This window comes from Nannobrachium achirus (genome assembly GCF_963921795.1).
Source record: "Nannobrachium achirus genome assembly, chromosome: 9".
In the NCBI taxonomy this organism is placed as follows: Eukaryota; Metazoa; Chordata; class Actinopteri; order Myctophiformes; family Myctophidae; genus Nannobrachium; species Nannobrachium achirus.
The window spans coordinates 60936171-60958419 of NC_137818.1; the positions used below are offsets into that span (position 1 = coordinate 60936171).

General features: G+C 42.8%; 1 protein-coding gene across 1 annotated transcript in view; it reads right to left on the bottom strand.

Moving 5' to 3' along the window:
- Positions 1–22249, bottom strand: part of magixb (MAGI family member, X-linked b) — a gene marked incomplete at both ends in the record, with an annotated part of 157562 nt that overhangs the window by 36565 nt on the left and 98748 nt on the right. The window contains 8 exons of the mRNA XM_080732953.1: positions 989–1295; positions 4825–4888; positions 9137–9420; positions 10469–10608; positions 11738–11887; positions 13126–13412; positions 17458–17708; positions 21849–22010. Of these exons, the coding sequence (XP_080589079.1) occupies positions 989–1295; positions 4825–4888; positions 9137–9420; positions 10469–10608; positions 11738–11887; positions 13126–13412; positions 17458–17708; positions 21849–22010 (1645 nt within the window). The remainder of the gene's footprint in view (positions 1–988; positions 1296–4824; positions 4889–9136; positions 9421–10468; positions 10609–11737; positions 11888–13125; positions 13413–17457; positions 17709–21848; positions 22011–22249) is intronic.

Consider the following 22249-nt stretch of genomic DNA (forward strand, 5'->3'; position numbering starts at 1 on the left):
GACCATGTCAGTGTATGGTGTATGGTGGTCTCTAGTGGTCATCTGGTGGTATGGTATGGTGAACGTGCATTCGTTAAGGTGGTCTGGTTAAGGTGGTCTGGGGGGATACAAAATAGCTATTTCCTGGCGTTATAAGCGCACATTCATATTCATATTTTGGAAATCTGGCCCTGTATGAGTTAATACTTTTATGCTTTAAAAAAATTGCAAGATCTACTATTCTTATTTTATTTTTCAACGGATACATTCATACAGATAAATGGAAACGATTAATATGCAAAAATAATTGCGTTTGTCTGATTGAGGGGAAAGGAACTGGATGGAATAGTCCAGCCGGGTAAACTCCCTGTCAGGTGAAAAGAAGTGGCTTGTACTCCTCATGCATAGAAGGAAGCATGAGGCAGTCCAGGGAGTGTAGCACCCAGGATTACATTAGATAATTGGCACTGGGTAAAAAATGGGTTGCAAAATCGTGGGATAATATATTATATATATATATATATTGTTGTTGTCGGGTGGAAACCTCGTATCTCCAAGTTTCAAACGTGTACGTTCTTTCGCAAAGTAAAGCCCTGCTTCATCACACAAGGCCGTCGCACAAAAGTAGTGAAAACAGCAGATCTACAAGCACAGAGGCGTTGTGTGCTTGTAGATCGCCTGTTTTCACTAGTACATTTTTCTTCATTCTTTATAAAATATGATAAATGCAAAACAAACGGTTTTCGACATACAAGGTTTTCACCCGACAACGACAATATATATCCACGGGTTTCCAACGCCCCATAGAGCATTGCGCAGACGCTGTACCGAGCTTCCGGCGCCGCAGCCGAGTGTGATTTACAAGCTCACAACGGGCTGCATCTGCGACGCGACGTGAGCTTGTACCGGTATGTCTGCTGTTAAACCGGAAGTGTGGTCCAAATAATCTCCAGTAAACTCCTGCGGAAACAGGTGGATATATATATACTGTATATCGTGACAAGCCTACCTTTCGGGCCCTGCCTCTGCGGGGGCTACGCCCTCCCCCTCGTCCTCCAGGCCCAGGTTGATCCAGTCTTTAGGCTCCATGGTCAGGGTGACGGGGATGGACTCCAGGAAGCTGGTGCTCTGCACCAGCGAGGAGCGCACCAGCGCTGGGGATGGGGGCGTGCTGATGGAGGTCCGGGGCAGGGGCAGCAGCAGGGCCTCCGGGGCCCCCGGAGAGGGGCCGCGGTCCCCGGGTGGAGGAGGCGGCCGCAGGAGAGGCGGGGGCAGCCTCCGTCCAGCGTTGGGGGAGACAGAAGACTGACGGTTGCCTGGTGATACATATAACAGATTAAAACCAGTAAGACTCCCACCAGTGTTGATTTCGTCGACTAAAACTATGACGAAGAATGTTTGTCGACTGTGTTTTTTTCACTGACGAAAACTAAATAAAAACTAAATAAAAACTAAGCTATGATGACTAAAACTAAGACTAAATATATTGACAATTTCGTCAACAAAATAAAAACTAGACTAAAATGTTGGGGAGGGACTGGTGGAGAAGAGAGTCATTTTATGTTTGGTTGCTCTCCAGTGTTGCGTGCTGAAAATAGCAGATCTACAAGCTCACAACGCGTCGCAGCAACCAAGTGTAAAATCAGTCATTACGATGCCATCAAGGCCTGCCAAAATACATTTTAGTCGACTAAATCAACTGTAGATTTAGGGCGGTTTGCACCAAAAGGGATTAAATAAATCTTAGTTTAGGGTTAATCAAGGGTTTGTTGATCTAGGGGCGGCTTGCACCAACACGGTTTAAGCCTTAAACTGGTTTAAATCAAGGTTTATCTTTTAATCAGCTTGCACCAAACTAGAGCTTAAATCGGGCCTAAAATAGTGAGCCCGGCCCAACCCAGCCCGACAGAATTTCAGCCCGGACCGAGCCCAAGCCCGATACATAATTGACAATTGGAGACCGGCCCAGCCCGAAGACCGACATTCTAAACAACAAGCTTATATGATGCAGACGGCAGCATCCTTTTTTTCCTCATTCAATATTGGTGATTCTTTAAGAACAGTGTCATTCTACCATTTTCCAACTGTCTGTATATATATAAAAGACATTGTAGCAAGCACCGTCCTAATTATGGAAGAAAAAAAAACATCGGAGCCTCAATGGAAAACACAGCTGACGGCCGTCGCTAAATCAGGAAGCAGGCGTACAGGCTATTATAGCTACAACATTCACACTACGTCTATAATATTATAGGAAATCCAAAAGTGTCTGTGAATGGTTTCAACGATCTCCTCCGCTCCGCTCTGCCACAGCGAGAAGCACCCACTGGCCAAGCAGCCACCGCCACACACACACACACACACACACACACACACACACACACACACACGGGAGCACACTCTCAACTGAACGTTGCTCAACTGTCTGAACGTTGCGCAGCAGCGCACATACAGTCACACACGCTCAACTGTGTCAAGTTGCGCCGCAGCGGTGCAGCGCAGTTTACACAGTCACAGAGACATCACGTTACCGTGCTGCGCTTGCCTACCGGATTATAAAAGACCGACCCGACCCAAAGCCCGACATATACGTGACAAATTGAGCCCGGCCCAGCCCGCGCCGCGCCGACCCGTCGGGTCCCGTCAGGCTCGGGCTGAACTTTTAAGCTCTACACCAAACCTTAAATCTAGTTTTCATTAATCAGGTTTAGTTTTAAACCATCCTTTTAATCTTGGTTTGAATTTTCACTGTAAACCTGGATTACTGTTAATCCAATTAGCCGTCCGCACTTTCCCGTACTTTCCCGTAATTTATGAAATTAATCATATTTTTTTGAAAAATACAGTCGCAGGTCGTGCTCTGTCTCTTTAAGAGACGTTGTGCAATAGGATCACGTCAGAAACGTGATGATGTCATCGGCTGGCTCTGCCACTGGCTCCACGAGCGGCCATTACGTTCCTTTCCTTTGTGTGTGCGGCAGCCTGGCTAAGCCCATCCCCTCGTCTTTTTCGACCAGACGACAGGCGAAATCAAGGCTTCGGAATGAGTGGAATACATGGAATTAGATCGATGTGCGTGCGACGAGGACGTAATGTACTTTCGAACGCTGTTTTTTCTCGCGGATTACCCCATCTCGCTCCATGCAAATGAACGGCAGAAATACAGCCAGCAGCAGCTTCTAAGTAAGTGGCCGCCCAAACACGTAGTGTGTGCACGTCCTGCTGGCTTGCACTGAACGACCCGCGCGCGTTGTTTAACATTTGGTGTGTTTGTTTTTTAAAACATGTTTGTAAATAAAACGCTGATTGCACGGCAGTACCGGGGTTCAGGGGGTTCTGCCGGGGCTTGGAAGGTGTTAAAGGTTCTCTTGTGTCAATGTTGTGCTTCCATGTGAAATACAAAGTAATCAATGTGTTCTTTATGGCAGTGATGCTCAAACCATGTCATGCCAAGGACCCCTAAATTGATATGTATTTGGCCATGGACCCCCATTTGAAAATGTGTTGTGCTAGGGGCCCCTTAAAGGAGTAGTTCACGCCATGGAGACTTGAGTTAAATAATAGTTTTTTGTTGCATTCCTTAAACAATAATTTGATCACAATAAATGTGCTATTTTAAATGTTTTGTTTTGCGACAAATACAAATAAATATTATTGAACTCAAGTCTCCATGGCATGAGTATTCAATGGGGGAAAAAAGTCATTTTGGTGGTGAACTATTCACCACCAAAGAAGATTTGTTTTAAAAGTTTTCTAAATAATTCCAAATCTTTCAAGCTTTTTTCAACAAGCTTGCCTTTTTTTTGATGAATAAGACTTTGAGACCCCAATGGGTTGTGGTATTCAGGGAAATAAGCATCATCGATTACCCCACCAAAGCAAAGTCACCTGCTTTGCTGGTACACTTAAGTAGATCTGCTTATGAATGATCTATGACTTTTATATCTTTGACTCTGAGGTGGGTTGTACCAAAATAGATTCAGCTTTATCTGAATCAAATCAAGGTCTATCTATTAATCCAGTTGCACAAAACTTTACACCTAGTTTAAAAGTAATGGTTTACATTTAACGCATCCTTTTCATCATAACATTTGAATCCTGTTCAGATTTTAATTTCAACTTGCAGCTGAGATGGTTTAAATCTCCAAAATGACATTTTTTCTTCAACCTAAGACATTTGGTTGAAGAAAACAAAAAAATTACTCCACGGAAAGTAAGGGACCATCTCAACCCTGTTGAGCTTTGATGAAGATGTTTCAAGTCTGAAAGTGTATGCTCTCAACCTGTGGGTCGGAACCCACAGGGGTGTCCCCAAATTATTTTGGGGGGTCTCCAGATGATTAACTTGGTGTGCAACATTGTTTTCTCACTCAACAGTAAACAAACCAACATAAAGTATAAGTGTATAGAGGGTATGTGCACATTTCTAAAGTGACAATTTGAGGACTTTTTAACACCTCTAAAATGACAAATTAAACATTGGCCAAATTGTCAAATATTAGAGGCAGAAATTGTGAAAATAGCCGATCTACATGCTCACAACGCCTCGCAACGCGAGGCGTTGTGAGCATGTAGATCTGCTATTTTCACAATAGAACCGTGTTATACAAAATGTGATGCCTCAACTCTTAGTGCTTATCAGGTGGGGGGTTCCTCAGTTAAAATATGAATATTTTGGGGGTCGCGGCCAGAAAAGGTTGAGAACCACAGTTACAATTGAGTGAAGCAACAAAAATAAAACCTAGATCAACAAATCCTTGGTAAGCCCTAAACTATGCTTAATGAATCCTTGTTGTTGTGACCCACCCTGAGAGTCAGTGCATTTACACTCAATCATACACTTACCTGCCCTGTACACCAATAAGACCACCTCCCCCTGTTTGGTGTGTTCCTGCAGTATCCTTTGAACCTGGAAGCACAACCAGCACACAGGGGCGTCACAATGGGGGGAGAAAGTGGGACTGAGTTACTAGGGCCCAAGGTGGAAGGGCCTTCATTATTTTATACTTTAGCTAGTGAAAAATAGCAGATATACAAGCTCACAGCGCGGCACAGAGTGCCGCGCTGCGAGCTTGTAGATCTGCTATTTTTGAAAAGTCGTGAAAATCTTTGAATATATGTGTGGCGGAGAGAGTCGCAGCCCCAGCCTTGAAGCCTCAAAAGTCTAGTATCTCCCTCATTCCATAGGGATGTCCCTTTGGAGCGATGGTTAAGATATTGGACTTTAGTGGGAGGCCCGGGTTCGAAGCCCGGGCGGGGAGGTCCGATTCACCTCCGTTACATATGTGTTTTTTAAGCAAACATTTGTAACAAAAATTTGGCTTCTGGGGCGTCCCTGGAACTAAATACTTTGAGATGGGGTTCAATGGCCAAATAAATATCATTTTGGGGGTCCTTCACATGAAAAGGTTAGAAGGATTTGAAATATTCAAAGACTATTTAAAGACAAATTTTCAAGATTTTCCCAAAATAGCAGATCTACAAGCTCGCAGCGCGGCACTCGGTGCCGCGCTGTGAGCTTGTATATCTGCTATTTTTTCAATAGTTAAAGCATAAAATAATGCGTAATAATGCGTTCCCAGTCCAAATGGGTTAAACCCCCTCCCCCTATGAAGAACATTCATGGGGGGCCCGCAGTGAATCCTTGTACCCAGGCCCCAGAATTTGGTGCGACGCCCCAGCCAGCACATAACACTGTAGTAGCTAACCTTCACATTGTGAATACAGACGTGACATTTTCTCAAGGCTAGTAGTCTCTTGGGACAGACAGACTGTTGAGTGACACCTTTTTCAAATGCTTCCACCAAATAGTCTGTACATCAGGAGCGCTGAAAAGCCACCCCCCACTTCCATTTCACCTTTGCAGTCCTACTGGATATCAAGTTAATCGAAGCCTATTTAGCTTGCTGCTTAGCAGAAATGGAAATAAAAGAATATATCAAATATATATATATAAAAAAAACAATTTAAAGACATTACAAAATAAATATTTTTAAAACGAATATGTTTTTTAATATATATTTGGGAACGGAAATGTCAAACAGATGCAGAGCAGAACTTTTAAGGGGCGTAATTAATTACAGACTCTCAGTAGAATTCCAAGATTGTAGAAGTGTTGTCTGGCTTGAGAGATAACTTGACTAGGGGTGTAACGAATAACGATACATTTTAACAGCGATACGATACGCATCACGATACATGGTTGACGATACGATACATGGATGATAATGGTTCATTCATGGCGATACGATACGATTCGATTCAATGGTTTAAAGTCGATATAGTAACTATTTAGCAAAGAAATGAAATCTGTTTAAAACACTTAAAAAATATATTATTATGGAAGTAAACGCTGTGATTATCTAGCAAATACATGGACATTATATTTCAACACATATGGACAAACCCACCTGGCACCTTGACATGAACACAGAGATTACGCACATTTATCTATAGACCAAGAGTAGCTATATGGAATGGAAAAGTAATTAGACCCCTCTTTTTCATTTTCCCTCTTAACATTGCTAAATACAAGGCACAAATACTAGGCACAAATACAAATACTTAGGCCCTCATTTATCAATGGCAACGTTTGCGTGGCATTTACGAAAACGTCCTAAACAGACACACCTGGCGTACATTTGATCCCAGCGTTGATAAATGCGCAGGCTGAAATTTAAATAACACGCCCTTAATTATTCTCGAAACGCCCCGATTTTACGACCAGAACAACCCGAATACGACCTAACAACGAAAGGAAAGCCAATAGAAGAGAGTTTAGCCTACTCCACGCTTCAAGTTCACTCCCATGTCCGCGTCCCACACAGACCACGCACACATGCACGCACGCACGCACACACCTACACACGCAACTAGGCTACTTGGAACAGCAGCATTTTGGTTTACACAGCAGTCTTTGACAGTGGAAACGTGGGATTAACCAACGGTACAATTTTTGACAAGGAGGCTATAGCACTGCAGCCGACATGAATGACACAAGTCACTGCCATGAATACTTTTGGATATATTAATTTAAACCTACCCGTGCCGTGCGTGCACAGACAGAGCGCGTTCATTTGGTTACAAGCAATCATAATTCCCCATGGCCATGATCTCACGGCTCGCCACGTCGGGTTTCATCATTAACTCCAGCATAGTGTACAGTTGCTACTATATAAATTGAGAGACCCCACGGTTACGTTTTGGATATTAATTTAACCCAATTTCGGCGACGAGCGCAATGCGCGTTTGAGTGCTTGAACTAGCAATCATGTACCGTTCCTGCGCGGGCTGGTCTTCTCCCCGGTGGGCCGTGGACCCTCAAATAAATCATCCGCAGCGTGCGTGCGCTGGGCTGGGCACAGCCAGGTTTGGACCTTCGGTTTTATCCATATTTAAAAGGACTCACGACTCACAGCGGCGCTGCGCTGGTCCCGAAAATGCTCTCGCATGCGTTCGTATAATTATGTGCTTGTTCTGAGCCAGATCTCCAATCTTAAGATTTAGACTGTTAAAGCAATTAACAGTAGATTTCTTCCATATCGCTAGATTTAAATTGCTTAATGCTTGTCATTGTAACTTGGAAATAAAATCGGAGTGAATGTCCATGATGTAGCCGGCTATATAGGCTATGCTTTTATAAAATGTTGTATTTTCACAGGATTATTTATTATTGTGTTGGATATACATTTTCGAGTGGATACATGTGTCCATTGCCTGTCAAATAGTTAGACAATGCTGCTCCGCACGTCTACAATGGAACAAAGTGGTGTAGGATGATTCCTACACCACCTCAGGACTTGACGTGAGATTTGATCCTACCCTAGACCAAAGTCAAAGTCAAGTTGAAATCATAAATGCAGAGACTTGCCTAAATTTCGGTGTACACCCAAATTTTGATCTGCACCACGTTGATAAATGAGGGCCCGTTTCCATACAATCAATTAATTGCATTGAAAAACGATTCAATAACGATTACCGCATTTTAAAACGATACCGATACGATACAAAGCCAAAACGATACGATATTTTGCTTTTGCAAACGATAGTAGATCATTGCAAATTAAAATACATTTTTTGATTCAGTTACTATATCGTTACACCCCTAATAACTTCCTCATCTCCCACAAACTGATTTACACTCCTCTTCAATTCAATGAATTCCCCTCGCTCTCATTTCCATCCATCTGTTACCTTCTCAAAAGTACCCCCGGTTTGGTATTCATTCGGCCACGGACCAGTTGGTTTTTAACTATCAAGGAATTTAGCTGGGGACCCCTGTGGGGGTCCCCAGATGTGTGAGTGAATCCACGTCATCAGCATGGCAATGCCAGGCTACCTAGACCGCACTTTGAGAACCTCTCACACAGTGTTAACCCATTTAGGCCCAGAATTATTTAATGCTTTAGCTATTGAAGAATAGCTCGGTGCCACGCTGTGAGCTTGTATATCTGCTATTTTTGAAAAATCTTGATTTTTTTTTTCTTTGAATATATCTTTTTAAAAACATTGTAACTCAAATATTTGCTTCTGGGTGGTCCCTGGAACAACATATTTTGAGATGGGGGTCCGCGGCCAAATACATGTAATCTTGGGGGTCCTTGATTTGAAAAAGTTTGAAAACCACTGATTTAGAAGAAGGATTTAGACGACATTTATAGAATCGGGTGAAAGATATAATGAGTTGCACAAATGTTGCACGATTAAAAAAAAACAGCAGATCTACAAGCGTGGCTGTTAAAGCATAAAATCTCTGCTGTCGGGCCGAAACCTCCTAACTCCAAAATTTTGAGCTCAAGTGGAGTTAGGAGATTTTGACCGAAGGGCTTTTTACTACTTTTCATTGGTTCAATATTATTTTAACCCACACACAGACGTAAAAGGTGTTCAAGAGCACATATTTAGGAAAAAAAGAGGGGGCCAATCGGGTGGAGTTAGCTGGTTTGGCAGAAAGTGTGGAGTTTTTTGTCCCAAACACTTTCCATTGGTTCAATATTATTTTTACCAACACTCAGATGTAAAGGGTGTTCAATAGCCCTGATTTATGCCAAAAAAATCAAAAACCTCAAAAATGGAGTTAAGAGGTTTTGGCCAAACAATGACGAAATAATGCTTAAAGTGGTTCAAATATAAAGTGACACGGCATGTCATGAATTACCTGTGCGAACGTGAGGCTCTGCACGTCGGCCCCGTTGATCTTGACGATGGCGTCCCCCGGCTGCAGCGCGTTGCACTGCCTCCGGTCCCAGACCCTCTTCACCACGGTCATCTGGCCCCCCGGGCCCCCCGCGCTCACGCTGAAGCCCAGGCCGCGCTCCGCCTCGCTCTGGGCCAGGGCGATGGGCACCAGCTCCCCCCCGCCGCCCCCGCTGACGCTGCCCAGGCTCAGGCTCATGCCGCCCGGGGACGCCGGCACGCTGCTGGGGCTGGCGCTGCTGCTGCCTGCAGTGGGGTCGGTTCAGCAAAAGCTAAGGTATGGCAACTTGACTGGTGTCTTACACCAGTCATGTTGCCATACCTTAGCAACAAGCATGATGATGATTACAGGGGTTAAAGCCAAAACAAATCCCAAGACTGACATTTATTTTCAGACCATGTCCCAATATGTGATTTTTGAGCGCAGCGCACACCAATATTTGGGGTGTTTCCCTGAAGTTCTGAACTGCCTTCATAGTAAGGGAAAGTTAGCCGAGTGCTGAACCAATCTGGGAACTAAATCATTACCAATAGCTTTCTTCACAAATGTGTTCATAAAGGTGTCTACTATCACCTCTGAACTTTTTCAATCACTACTCCCTTGAGAAACTTTGTGGGAGCCAATCAAAGTTGGGGGTATCCCGAGGGCCTGGGATTAAAGGGGGAAAAATAAAGAAAATTGCCAATATGAGCGTATGAGGTGCGTAATAGGGTATTTTGGGGCCGCTGAATCCATTCCAACCATTAGTTATCAGTAAAAATGACTCCTTGGCCAGCACTCGGCTAACTTTCTCTTACTATCACTATATGTGTGTGTGCCAATCCATGCTTCATTTTATCGAAGTATCTTCTGAAGTTATGTCGTATTCTGTGATAGTCTGGCCAATTCAAATACTCAGGTCTATATATATTACAACTTGACTAGCATTTTGACGACTTTGTCATTCATTATTTTCGCCTAAAATCAGTCCCAGGACTGAGAACTTTAACCCCTGTGATTATTTTACCGCAGGCACAAGTAAACAACTGACTGCCACACTTGAAAAAAATTACTAATTAACAATAATACATTGCACCTGTGCTGCTGACCTACTGAACCAGGGAATAAACCATTTGTCAAGATGGGGGGAGGGGGAATACAAGTGTTGTGGAGAATATAATACCTTGTGAAAGCCATAATTTTTGTTCTAATTTGCATTGTAGTTAGTTTAAAGTAATTTAATAACAGAATAACCAACGCAACTAGTCATAAAGAGACATTTGTGAATTTATTTTAAGAAGTACATTTAACTACCTGCAAAGCCGTTGTAGCCGCGATGGGCGGGGCTGTCCTGGGGGGTCGGGGACATCCTGAGGTAGGAGGCCGAGCCGTGCGGCCGGTAGAAGCGAGCGTGAACGTGGGCGTTCCGCGGGCCCCCCGGCGAGGACGAGGGCCTGAAAAAGGTTTTTGAGTTGATGATCGATTGTCATACAAATAAATGCCGATTTAACGATTTAAGTGTTTTTTGGCATTGAACATTGGAAGGTAAAAACAAACAACAAACTGTTACATTGATGTTTGACTTTTAGAATCTGTAAGTAACAATTGCTCATGGCAGATATGACAAATAACTTACGGTAAATATATAAAGCCTATTACTGAAATATACAAAGCCTGTTACTGAAATATACAAAGAAATGACTGACAATGACCAGTACTGACAATCCGAAAACAAAGTACTATGTCCAAAATAGATCTACAAGCTGTGAGCTTCTATTTTCTGTTTTTTTAACAGCTAATTCATATGAATGAATGGAAACGATCATGCAAAAATTTATTTTTGCGTAACGTCGTTGTCGGGTGGAAACCAAAAACCATTAGTTTCGCATCTTTCATTTTAAAATGTATTTAAAGGACAACTTTGTTTTTTTTACAACAAGGGTTCATATTTTAGATTTTAATTAGAGAAAAGAAAAAGTGAGTGTTAAAATGTTTTCATTTGCTTCGTTCTATTGTTTTATCGCGTTTACCGTGCTAAAATGTGGGGCATGCGTACGCATGGGGGCATGCGTACAAGTGGCTAAATATGTCTTTTTAGACAAAATAAGCCAGCAGTTTCTTTATTGCTATTTAGTAACACTTCTAGCACTTCTAGCCCCCATAAGTCACATCCAACCATGAAAGGTTGCGTTGTATCTTGGGAATGGGCTTATTCTGTGTAAAATGACATATTTGGCCACTTGTACGCATGCCCCCAACCACTGAAATAAGAATCTCTAAAACAATAGAAAGAAGTAAATGAAATAATTTTAACACTCATCTTTTATGTTCTTTAATTACAATCTAAAATATGAACCCTTGTTGTAAAAAAAAAAAGTTGTCCTTTAAACTAGTGAAAACAGCCGATCTACAAGCACATTGTGAGCTTGTAGATCAGCTGTTTTCACTGCTTTCGTGCGACGGCCTTGTATGATGAAGCAGGGCTTTACTTTGCGAAAGAACATACACACTTGAAACTTGGAGATACGAGGTTTCCACCCGACAACGACGATAAGATTCTAGTGATCATGGTGCCATGCCTACCTGGCCCTCCTCTCTGAATAAGGAATGGGGAGTCTGGCTCCGGGCACGGTGCAGGTGGACATGTCGCTCTCGGAGGACTTGGAGGTTCCGTAGCGCAGCGTGTGAGTGGGCGTCAGGGAGTTGTTGTTGTGGTTCCGGATCAGAGACGCCCTTCGGGAGGAGAGGAGGACGAGTGAAGATGTAATCTCGGTAATCTTGCTATGGATTAATCAGGTTTTTCAATCACGTTCTAGATTTGTATTTTTTATACTGCAATCAATCATGTTATTTGTACATTATATATTTTATATTTTGTTGTTTACACAAATCATGTGCTGTTAGTATTTTATTGTGTTATACATACTGTAGGTAGAGGCCTTGTATTATAAGCCCTTTGGGCTTTTTGCCTCCTTCGTGTTCTGGCACTTTTTTTTTTACTTTGTGGTAAATAAATCAAATCAAATCAATCTAACAAATGAGTCAGTCACAAGTAAAAAATAAGCCCTATTTTATACCTTGTCTATTCAAAAATAGCTGATCTACAAGAGATCCGGATACACTGGTAGATCGGATATGTTTTGAAAAAGTGACAAATTTAGGACATTTTAAATAAATTGACTTTAGTACTTTAAGTATATTTGGGGCTGATACAATACTTAGGCTACTTGACTCGATGAAGTAAAACTATTAATGCATGAAATTGACTTGTAACAGACTCTTTCTGCATCACGTTATTTTTTACACCACTGTGGAAGAAGATGTATGACGACAGACTAAGATGTCAGTGTCATTTTACATATGTTTTTACTAGGGATGGGACGATAAGAGATATTATCGTATCGTGGAGATTTGAATTTATCGTGAAATCGTCCTCCGTCATGCACTGGGATCAATTCACCTTTTATTTGCCGAGCTGCATATCCGGTACCACTTAAACCCTCTATTGGTAAAAAGTTAGGGGTATAACAATATAGTAACTGTATCGAAATATAATTTTTAACTTAAAAAATCGAAGTATATCGAAATGAAAACAGCTAAAATCGAATCATATCGTTTTATTTTGTATCGTATCGAATCGGCAGTGCAAAGAATCGATTGTATCGATACTACCCACTTGTGCATTGTATTTAGCATTTTTAAGAAGAAAAAATGAAAAGGAGGGGTTTAATTACTTTTCCTTTCCATATAGCTACACTGGTCTATCAATAAATGTGTGTAATCTCTGGGTTCATGTCAAGGTGCAGGTTTGTCAATATACAATGTCCATGTATTTGGCAGATAATCACTGTGTTTACTTATTTATAGCCATAATACATGTTTCCCTTAAAAACCTGCTCTATCCACACCATTTCTTTGGTCACAATAATCGTGATATGAAATGTTCATATCGTCCTGTCCCTAGTGTTTACCTGTGCGATCCGATGGCGGAAACCACCTCGCTGTCGCTCTGGCTGGCCTGTGTGGGGTCGAGGGACAGCAGCCTGGCCCTGGCCAGACTCCTCACGGAGCGGGGCGGCCGCACGGGGCCGGAGGACATGGCGTGGCTCACGCTGGAGCGTCTGTGCGACGGGAGCAGCCTGGGAGGCGTGTGGTGGTGGTGGTGGTGGTGGTGGGAGTTCCCGTTGGCGTCCAGGTCCATGCCCGCCTCCGCGTACCTCCGGTCATCGTGGACCCCGTTGAGGTGAAGGTACTGGGTCTGCAGCGGTGGAGAGAAGGCTAAGTAAATGGACTCAAGTACTGTACTTCAGTGGTTCTCAACCTGTGGGTCGGGCCCCAGGGGGGGTCCCCAAATTATTTGGGTGGTCCCCACCACAAGAAGGACAACTTTAGTTTTTTTACAACAAGGGTTCATATTTTAGATTGTAATTAGAGAAAAGAAAAAGTGAGTGTTAAAATGTTTTCATTTGCTTCGTTCTATTGCTTTATTACGTTTACCGTGCTAAAATGTGGGGCATGCGTACGCATGGGGGCATGCGTACAAGTGGCTAAATATGTATTTTTAGACACAATAAGCCAGCTGTTTCTTTATTGCTATTTACAGTAACACTTCTAGCCCCATAAGTCACATCCAACCATGAAAGGTTGCGTTGTATCTTGGGAATGGGCTTATTCTGTGTAAAATGACATATTTAGCCACTTGTACGCATGCCCCCAACCACTGAAATAAGAATCTCTAAAACAATAGAAAGAAGTAAATGAAATAATTTTAACACTCATCTTTTATATTCTTTATTTACAATCTAAAATATGAACCCTTGCTGTAAAAAAACAAAGTTGTCCTTTAATGTGCAACATTGTCTTCTCATCAGCAGTAAACAAACAAACATATATAGTTTAAGTGTATAGAGGGTATCTGCACATTTCTAAAGTGACATTTGAGGGACTTTTTAATACCTCTAAAATGGCAAATTAAACATTGGCCAAATTGTCAAATAATAGAGGCAGAAATTGTGAAAATAGCGGATCTACATGGTCACAACGCCTTGTGTTGCGTTGTGAGCATGTAGATTTGCTATTTTCACAATAGAAATGTGTTATACAAAATGTAATGCCTCAACTCTTAACTGTTCTGCTGCTGTTGACGGCGCTCACCGTCATTGAAAGGGTTAATACCATGGCGCCGTTGACGGTGAGGACTGTGAATCTTACTGTATATACAGTAAAGATATTATTACTTACTGTACGTCGCTCCGGTCCCGCCCGCATCGGTAATGTCGGCGATTTGTTTACAACGCACGTTGGGCGTGCACGCGAAGTGAAGCTCCTCAATGTTAAGTCAATGGAGAGGCCCATAAAGAAACTTCATTTAAACAAAATAGCCATTTTGAGACATTTTGCAGCAGATCTAAATGTAAACAAGGCACAAGGCAGGGCGCAGCCATCTTCCTCTTCTTGTCCCACACTGTCATGTGACTAGATGATGTAATCGTTGCCGTCAAGTGATAATCCAAAAAAACAAAAACAACCCCCTTCCAGCCCTTCAAAATAATAGCGGCGGCCTATGGAGGAAACTGCGTGGCACCGAGGCACCAAGCAACCTTCAGATTAAGAGGCACTAATTGTGTTAATGTCCGTCAGGGTGGGGGGTCCCCAGTTAAAATATGATTATTTGGGGGGTTGCGGCCAGCTCAGAAACCTGTCTAACAGTGACATCATCAATGTGCAATAAAAGAAGGAGGAAAAGGTGAATAGGGCCGCGGAATTTATCATACGGTGAGGTGCAAATCAATGTGGTTTCAGAAGTCAAATTATTGGGAGTTAAAGTACAAAACAATCTGTCATGGACAGCTCATACAACAGATCTAATAGTTGGGTTGGATGAATTGCAGGGCATCTATCTAAAGATACTTTGAAAGTAATAACCCATAGTCGAATCTATTGTCACATAAACTATTGCTGTGCAGTCTGGAGCAACACAGCTCAAAGAGATAATGAGGAGACCGGAGATCACATTAAACTTTTGCAGAAGGCTACTCTAGCACACACATTACTGGGCGAGGCAGCTTTTTCCATCAGCGGCCCAACAACCTGGAACTTACTTGCAAAATCTTTAAAACTGTCCTCCCTGCCATCTCTTGGCAAGACTGATCCTTACCACTTTCAATCATGATTGCACATGTTTCACTTGATTTATTAGCTCTGTTCTTTTGTAAATTACTCTGTTTCATTTATAATGTTTTAATATTGTGTTTTTTATTGTTCTGTATTGTAACCTCGGCTACATTGAAAATGAGGGCTTGCCCTCAACTGTACTTCGAGTATAAATAAAGGTGATGATGAAACAAGTCAGCAAGAATGGTCTTCAAGATGTGTGCGTGTGTGTGTGTGTGTGTGTGTGTGTGTGTGTGTGTGTGTGTGTGTGTGTGTGTGTGTGTGTGTGTGTGTGTGCGTGCGTGCGTGCGTGTGTGTGTGTGTGTGTGTGTGTGTGTGTGTGTGTGTGTGTGTGTGTATTTGATGCCTATGCTGTAATACTTAGTTGTTGTTTTCTGTGATGTTACCGTATATTTTTATGTGGACTGGACAGGATTAGCCGATGGGCTAAAAGAGATCCAAACTAGAAGCAGTGCTCTTCCGAGCACAGGTCTCCACCAGGCCATGCGTCCTGGTGGTGCTACTGTATAATAGGCCAATGTAAAAAGGGTGGCATATGTTCTTCACCTTAGATCTTTCATGGCAATCGGACGCTGCATGCATGATTTGAAGCACTGTGTTCCAAAAATGTGTTTTGCTAAAGTCTACCTGCTGGTGGCGCTATAACAGGCCAATGTGAAAAAGGTAGCATTTGTTCCTTGACCCAGTGGGAATATGTGTGGCAAATTTCACGGTAATTGCAAGCTGCGTTGATGATTTGAGGCATTTTGTTCAAAAACTGAGCAATCCTGCAAACTTTGGAAGCTAATATTAGCCAATCAGGATGGAATATGAAATATCAGATGGATCGGAGTTGATCACATGACTATAGAGATACTGTGTACCGATTTGCGTAATTTTTGGATTAAATCTCAAGGAGTAATATCCAAAAATGTGTTTTACATAAGTCAGCCCAAAGGTGGCGCTATAAAAGGCTGATGTGAAAAATGCAGGGCAAAGGTTTATCCTTAGCCTCTAGGGAGTGCGCTTACAAAGTTTGAAACTGATCGGTGGAGTTATAGATAAAACCACAAATCGGCCTGTTATAGCGCCACCATGAGGCTGATTTAAAAAGATTTAAGTGGCATTTCTTCCTCGGCCTAGTAGGAACGTGTGTACGCGATTTCATGATAATTGCACTTTGCGTTTGTGATTTGAGGCATTTTGTTCAAAACGGCTCAATCCTATAAACTTCCGTGTCGATCACATGACTGTCTAACCCATTTGAAAAATTTAGGGCAGAGGTTCTAGATTGGCATCCAGGGAATGTGTGTGTTGACTTTGGCAGCGACCGTGCCAACGGCGACTGAGATTAGGTGCTCACAAACTGCGAGGACGCACGGACGGACGGACGCACGCACGGACGGACACACGGACGGACGGAGGGGAAAACATACTCTCCCCCATGCCTTCGGCTGGTGGAGACAATCAAATCAAATCCAAATGAATGGGGAATCCAAGCTAACAGGCTTTCTATTCCTGGAAATTGAGATATAGCTCAAAACTTAGAGAGCTTATATTTCGCTTACCGGTACATTTGGATACATTTTGACGTGTTTTGAAAATAACTGTGAAATGGGCTATTCATGACAAGCTAATTTTACTTTGGTTCTGTTCTGTAGCATAGCATATCATATCGTCGTTGTCGGGCAGAAACCTTGTATCTCCAAGTTTCAAATTTGTACGTTCTTTCGCAAAGCAAAGCCCTGCTCCATCATACAAGGCCGTCGCACAAAACTAGTGAAAACAGCCGATCTACAAGCACACAACGCCTCGCGATGTGAGGCGTTGTGTGCTTGTCGATCTGCTGTTTTCACTAGTTTAGTACATTTCATAGATGATAAATACAAAACAAACGGTTTTGGACATACAAGGTTTCCACCCGACAACGACGATATGGTATAAATATAAGGTGCTGGGAGTGAAAATTATAATGTAGGGGTGCCTCGGATTAATATTTATGGGGTGCCCTGAGACAAAAAGGTTTGGGAACCCCTCTCTCCCCCATTGCCCCTCTCTCCCCATTTCCTGTCAGTCTACTATCCTATCAAATAAAGGCAAAAGCCCCCCCCCCCCCCCCCCAAAAAAAAAAAAAGTATTTTCTTCCAGACCTGATGGGTGTGCAGAGTGGGAGCAGAGCGCCGTCCGTTCAGGGACTGCGGCTGCGTGGTGGTGGGTAGGAGCGGGGGGTCCCCGGGGTTGGGCCGCTTGGGGCAGCCGTCGGGGTTGTAGAGCATGGGGTAACCTCGCCGGACCTCCACGTCCACCGTCTGACCCACGGGCACCGACTTCAGCATCTCCACCACCTCCTTGTGGGTCACCCCCAGCACGCACACATCGTTGATGTAGACCAGGAGGTCCGCTGGGGGAGGCAGAGGACAGGGGCGTCACAAAGGGGGGGAAAGTGGGACTGAGTTACTAGGGCCCAAGGTGGAGGGGCCTTCATTATTTTATACTTTAGCTAGTGAAAAATAGCAGATATACAAGCTCACAGCGCGGCACTAGATCTGCTATTTTTGAAAAGTCATGAAAATGTGTGCAAATCTTTGAATATATGTATTTTATAAGCGATCATTTGTAACTCAAATTTTGCTTCTGGGGGAGTCCCTGGAACTAAATATTTTGAGATGGTGGTCCGTGGGGGGCTCTCTCCATTCCGACATGTCGCCACTCCGACAGTGACTTCTTATTGTCGGAGTGGCAACACTTCCATAGAGGTTAAGGTTAGGGTAAGAGATAGGGTTAGTGTCTGTCAGAAAGGAGACCCGTGGTGGTCCGTGGCCAAATACATATCATTTTGGGGGTCCTTCACATGAAAGAGTTTGAGCACCACTGACATAGAAACATGGGTTTTTCAAAAAACCTTAGAAGGATTTGAAATATTCAAAGACTTCCACACATTTTCATGATTTTTCAAAAATAGCAGATCTACAAGCTCGCAGTGCATGAAGAATGACGCCTGCTGATTCTGGTCATCCTAAGGCCAAAATGTCAACTTTGCACACAAGAAATCTCATAATCTAAGAGCCAAAGATTGCAGGATGAACCCTGTTGATTTCACTTTTACTTAGCATTTTGCTTTATTTCCCCCAAAGGCTTTTGGACATACAAGGTTTCCACCCGACAACGACAATATGAGTGCGTGCGTGCTCTCGTGCATGCGCTCGTGTGTGCGCTTGTACGTGCGTGCATGCGTGAGGATGGGGTTTTACTGTACTTTGTATACCTATCAATACATAATGCTGTGTGGTCTTTCAGTGGCTTTGCGTTTATCTCATATGAAGTGTGCTACACGAAACAAAACTGACTTGAACTGACTGATCATGACTGACTATGTTGTTGATCCCTTCTTGTGCGTGTGAGTCTGCAGTCAGACCAGTGTAGTTCACAATGAATGAGATGCTGTTGGTGTGTTTTGCACTGTGTTTGTGTGGGTGTGGATTAATCCCTCACTCTAATCCCTCTAAAGCAGCCTATTAAACCCATTCAGAACGGGTACAAATTATTGTGTATCATTATTTTATGCTTTAACTATTGAAAAATAGCAGATATCTGCTATTTTTAAAAAATCGTGAAAATTTGAATTTTGACCCGATTCTATAAGTGTCTTTTGAATCCTTCTAAGGTTTTTTGAAAAACCCTATGTTTCTATGTCAGCAATCTGGCCAGCCATCGTCAAAGAAAAGGTCCTTTTCACTTACAGTAACTGGAGCTCAGTTAGTCTGTTCTTGAGAGACTACTATGTCAGTGGTTCTCAAACCGTTTCATGTGAAGGACCCCCAAGATGATATGTATTTGGCCACGGACCCCCATCTCAAAATATTTAGTTCCAGGGACCCCCCAGAAGCAAAATTTGAGTTACAAACGTTCGCTTTGAAAATACATAAATTCAAAGATTTGCACACATTTTCACGACTTTTAAAAAAATAGCAGATCTACAAGCTCGCACTGTGAGCTTGTAGATCTGCTATTTTTCACTGGTTAAAGCATTCAATAATTCTAAGCCTAAACGGGTTAACAGAAATGAACCAGATCCCTCCCGGCAGACTGCATGTGTCCCGGGATCCTGGGGATGGAATGTCTGTATCGGGTGGTGTTGGTGTTCATTGAGTGCCAGTGTGCATGTGCGCGCGTGCATGCGTGCGTGCATGCGTGTGTGTTTTGTCACATGTGGCTCTCAGAATCCATGCACGTATCGGTCCATATGCGTGTGAAATGATAGCTAGATTATGGCATGTGAACCATTAGGATTAAGGATTGATTGAGAGATACATTTGCTGCGAGAGAGCAGAACATTTCCATCATGTTAATCCCACTGGAGAGAACCAGAGAGAGAGAGAGATGACGAGAGATGACGACAATTATAAACACTGATTGTGTCTCAGGCCTGTGTTGTGTGAGGATGAGGAGACATTATGGAAGGCACCATTACACTTTGGTCTCATGAAGTTGACACACAAGCACTGCAACGTGTAACAGTGTTGTTTTTGACAGCAAATTTAGATTTAGTTGTAGTCATAGTCTTTAGTCATAATTTAGTCACCTGAAAAGTTTTAGTTTTAGTCTAATTTTAGTCGACTAAATATCATAAGATTTTAGGCGACTAAATCTACAGTTGATTTAGTCGACTAAAATGTATTTTGGCCGGCCTTGATGGCATCGTAATCACTGGTTTTACACTTGGTTGTGTGCTGAAAATAGCAGATCTACAAGCTCACAACGCGCGACTGTAGATCTGCTATTTTCAGCACGCAACACCTGAGAGCAACCAAACAGAAAATGACTCTCTTCTCCACTAGTCCCTCCCTAACGTTTTAGTCTAATTTTTTTGGAAATTGTCAATATATTTAGTCTTAGTTTTAGTCATCACAGCTTAATTTTTATTTAGTTTTTATTTAGTTTTCGTCAGTGAAAAAAAACACAGTCGAAAACCTTTTTCGTCATAGTTTTATTCGATGAAATCAACACTGACGTGTAAGCAAACTTACAGATCATAACAATATAAGTAAGCATAACGGACAATCACTGTACAGATCCATCTAAAAACAAAAATAGAATATTGTGTAAAATGTAATCCTTTGAAACTTTCATATATTCTAGAAACATTGCAAATCAGTGAATTATTTCAAACCTTTTTTGTTAAAGTAAAGTAAAATAGATCTAAGAACCTGTGTGTGAGTTTTTGTGAGTGTGTGTGTGTGTGTGTGTGTGTGTGTGTGTGTGTGTGTGTGTGTGTGTGTGTGTGTGTGTGTGTGTGTGTGTGTGTGTGTGCGTGCGTGCGTATGTGCGACAAGCAAGACTCACAAACTTTGTTTGATTTCCTGTATCGGATTATTGATTATTGATATTGATGTACAGATTATAGTTTTGTTATTCTACTGTTAGGTTCTTGGTTTACCTACAATCTTAGATTACTATCGCTATGCAATTGATGTGTATTACCTTTTGGTGTCCTTGCTTAATGTAAATCGCTATCGATTAAGAGCGATTGCTAAATGCCTAAATTGTCATGATGGAAATACTTTCTTAGAATCTTGTCAAATTAAGGATATTTGGCCCCTAGATGGCAGTAGTGACTCAGGGAGTAGAGCACACAGCTGGCAATGGTTAATGGATCCCCGCTCCCTCGAAGTGTCCTTGAGAAAGATCCTCAACCTTTAACTGCTCCTGATGAGCAGGTTGCAGTGCCTTGCCTCCGTCGTCGGTCTGTGAATGGGTTAATGTAATGCGCTTTGGATAAAGGTTCTATATAAAAGCACCATTTACCATTTGTTTTTGTTTTTTACCAAGAGGCCGTGGTTTATGGTGATTTTAGAACGGCTAACGGGCGTGAGAGTTTTCAGCGCCCGAATGCCTGCAGTAATAGGCCTAATTCATGCTGGAAGTGTCCGTTTAAGACAGTGGTTCTCAACCTTTTCAGGCCGTGAACCCCAAAACAATCATATTTTAACTGGGGACAGTTACAGATGTTGTCCAAAAATCATGCAGATCGGTACACAGTATCTCTATAGCCATTAAACAAACGGGTATTTCTTACATTGATGCTCCTACATATTATCATGCAAGCACCAGTTAAAGTTACTTTCCATCCCTCATATACTGTCTGTGTGCACAGTGCACATCCCATAACCCACACACTGCACATCATTTCGGAGCTCATATCTTTGAACGGGTAAGGGCTAGTTGGATTAAATGGAGAAAATCGGCGGCGCGATGCTCTCAGCGTCTAATGGAAACCCGCGGTCATCGGCCAACATCTACGGGTAGGCCCGACGTTACTACAGTAAGACTTTATATTGTTACTGTAAATACTGTACAACGCGTCAAATGCGTCGATGGGCCTCCAGCGACATCAAAGAGATTGACGCGTTGACACCTCGTGGGCGTTTGATGAGTTGTCACTTTAGAAATGTGCATATACCCTCTATACACTTAAACTTTACGTTCCCGACCCACAGGTTTGAGAACCGCTGGTTTTAAAAAGGCATTTCACTCTACATACCCGTCTTGAGTGCAGAGGGCCCCCCTGGCGTCACGCTGTAGACTTGAAGGAACTCCTGCAGCCTGCTGCCTCCCACGATGTTGAAACCGAAGCCTCTGGAACCCTTGACGATGCAGGTGTGGATCGGGTAACCCCGGAGCTCCTCCGGTCGGTCTGTGAACCCTGAGGAGGAGAACACCACAAGACGCTGTCACCTCCCAAACGCACAGACGTCAAAATGTCCCGGTCAGTGCAGAGGGTAAAGACGTGGAGAGATACCGTCAGCGACGAGATCAGACGCGCCGTTCGAGACGCCAACCACCATCACAAATCAGCATCAGAGATACAGAGGAGAGATGTTTAAAGTGAGAGAGGAGGAGACGTAGAGTCACAACCAAACGACCAGATGGCACTTAGCGAGA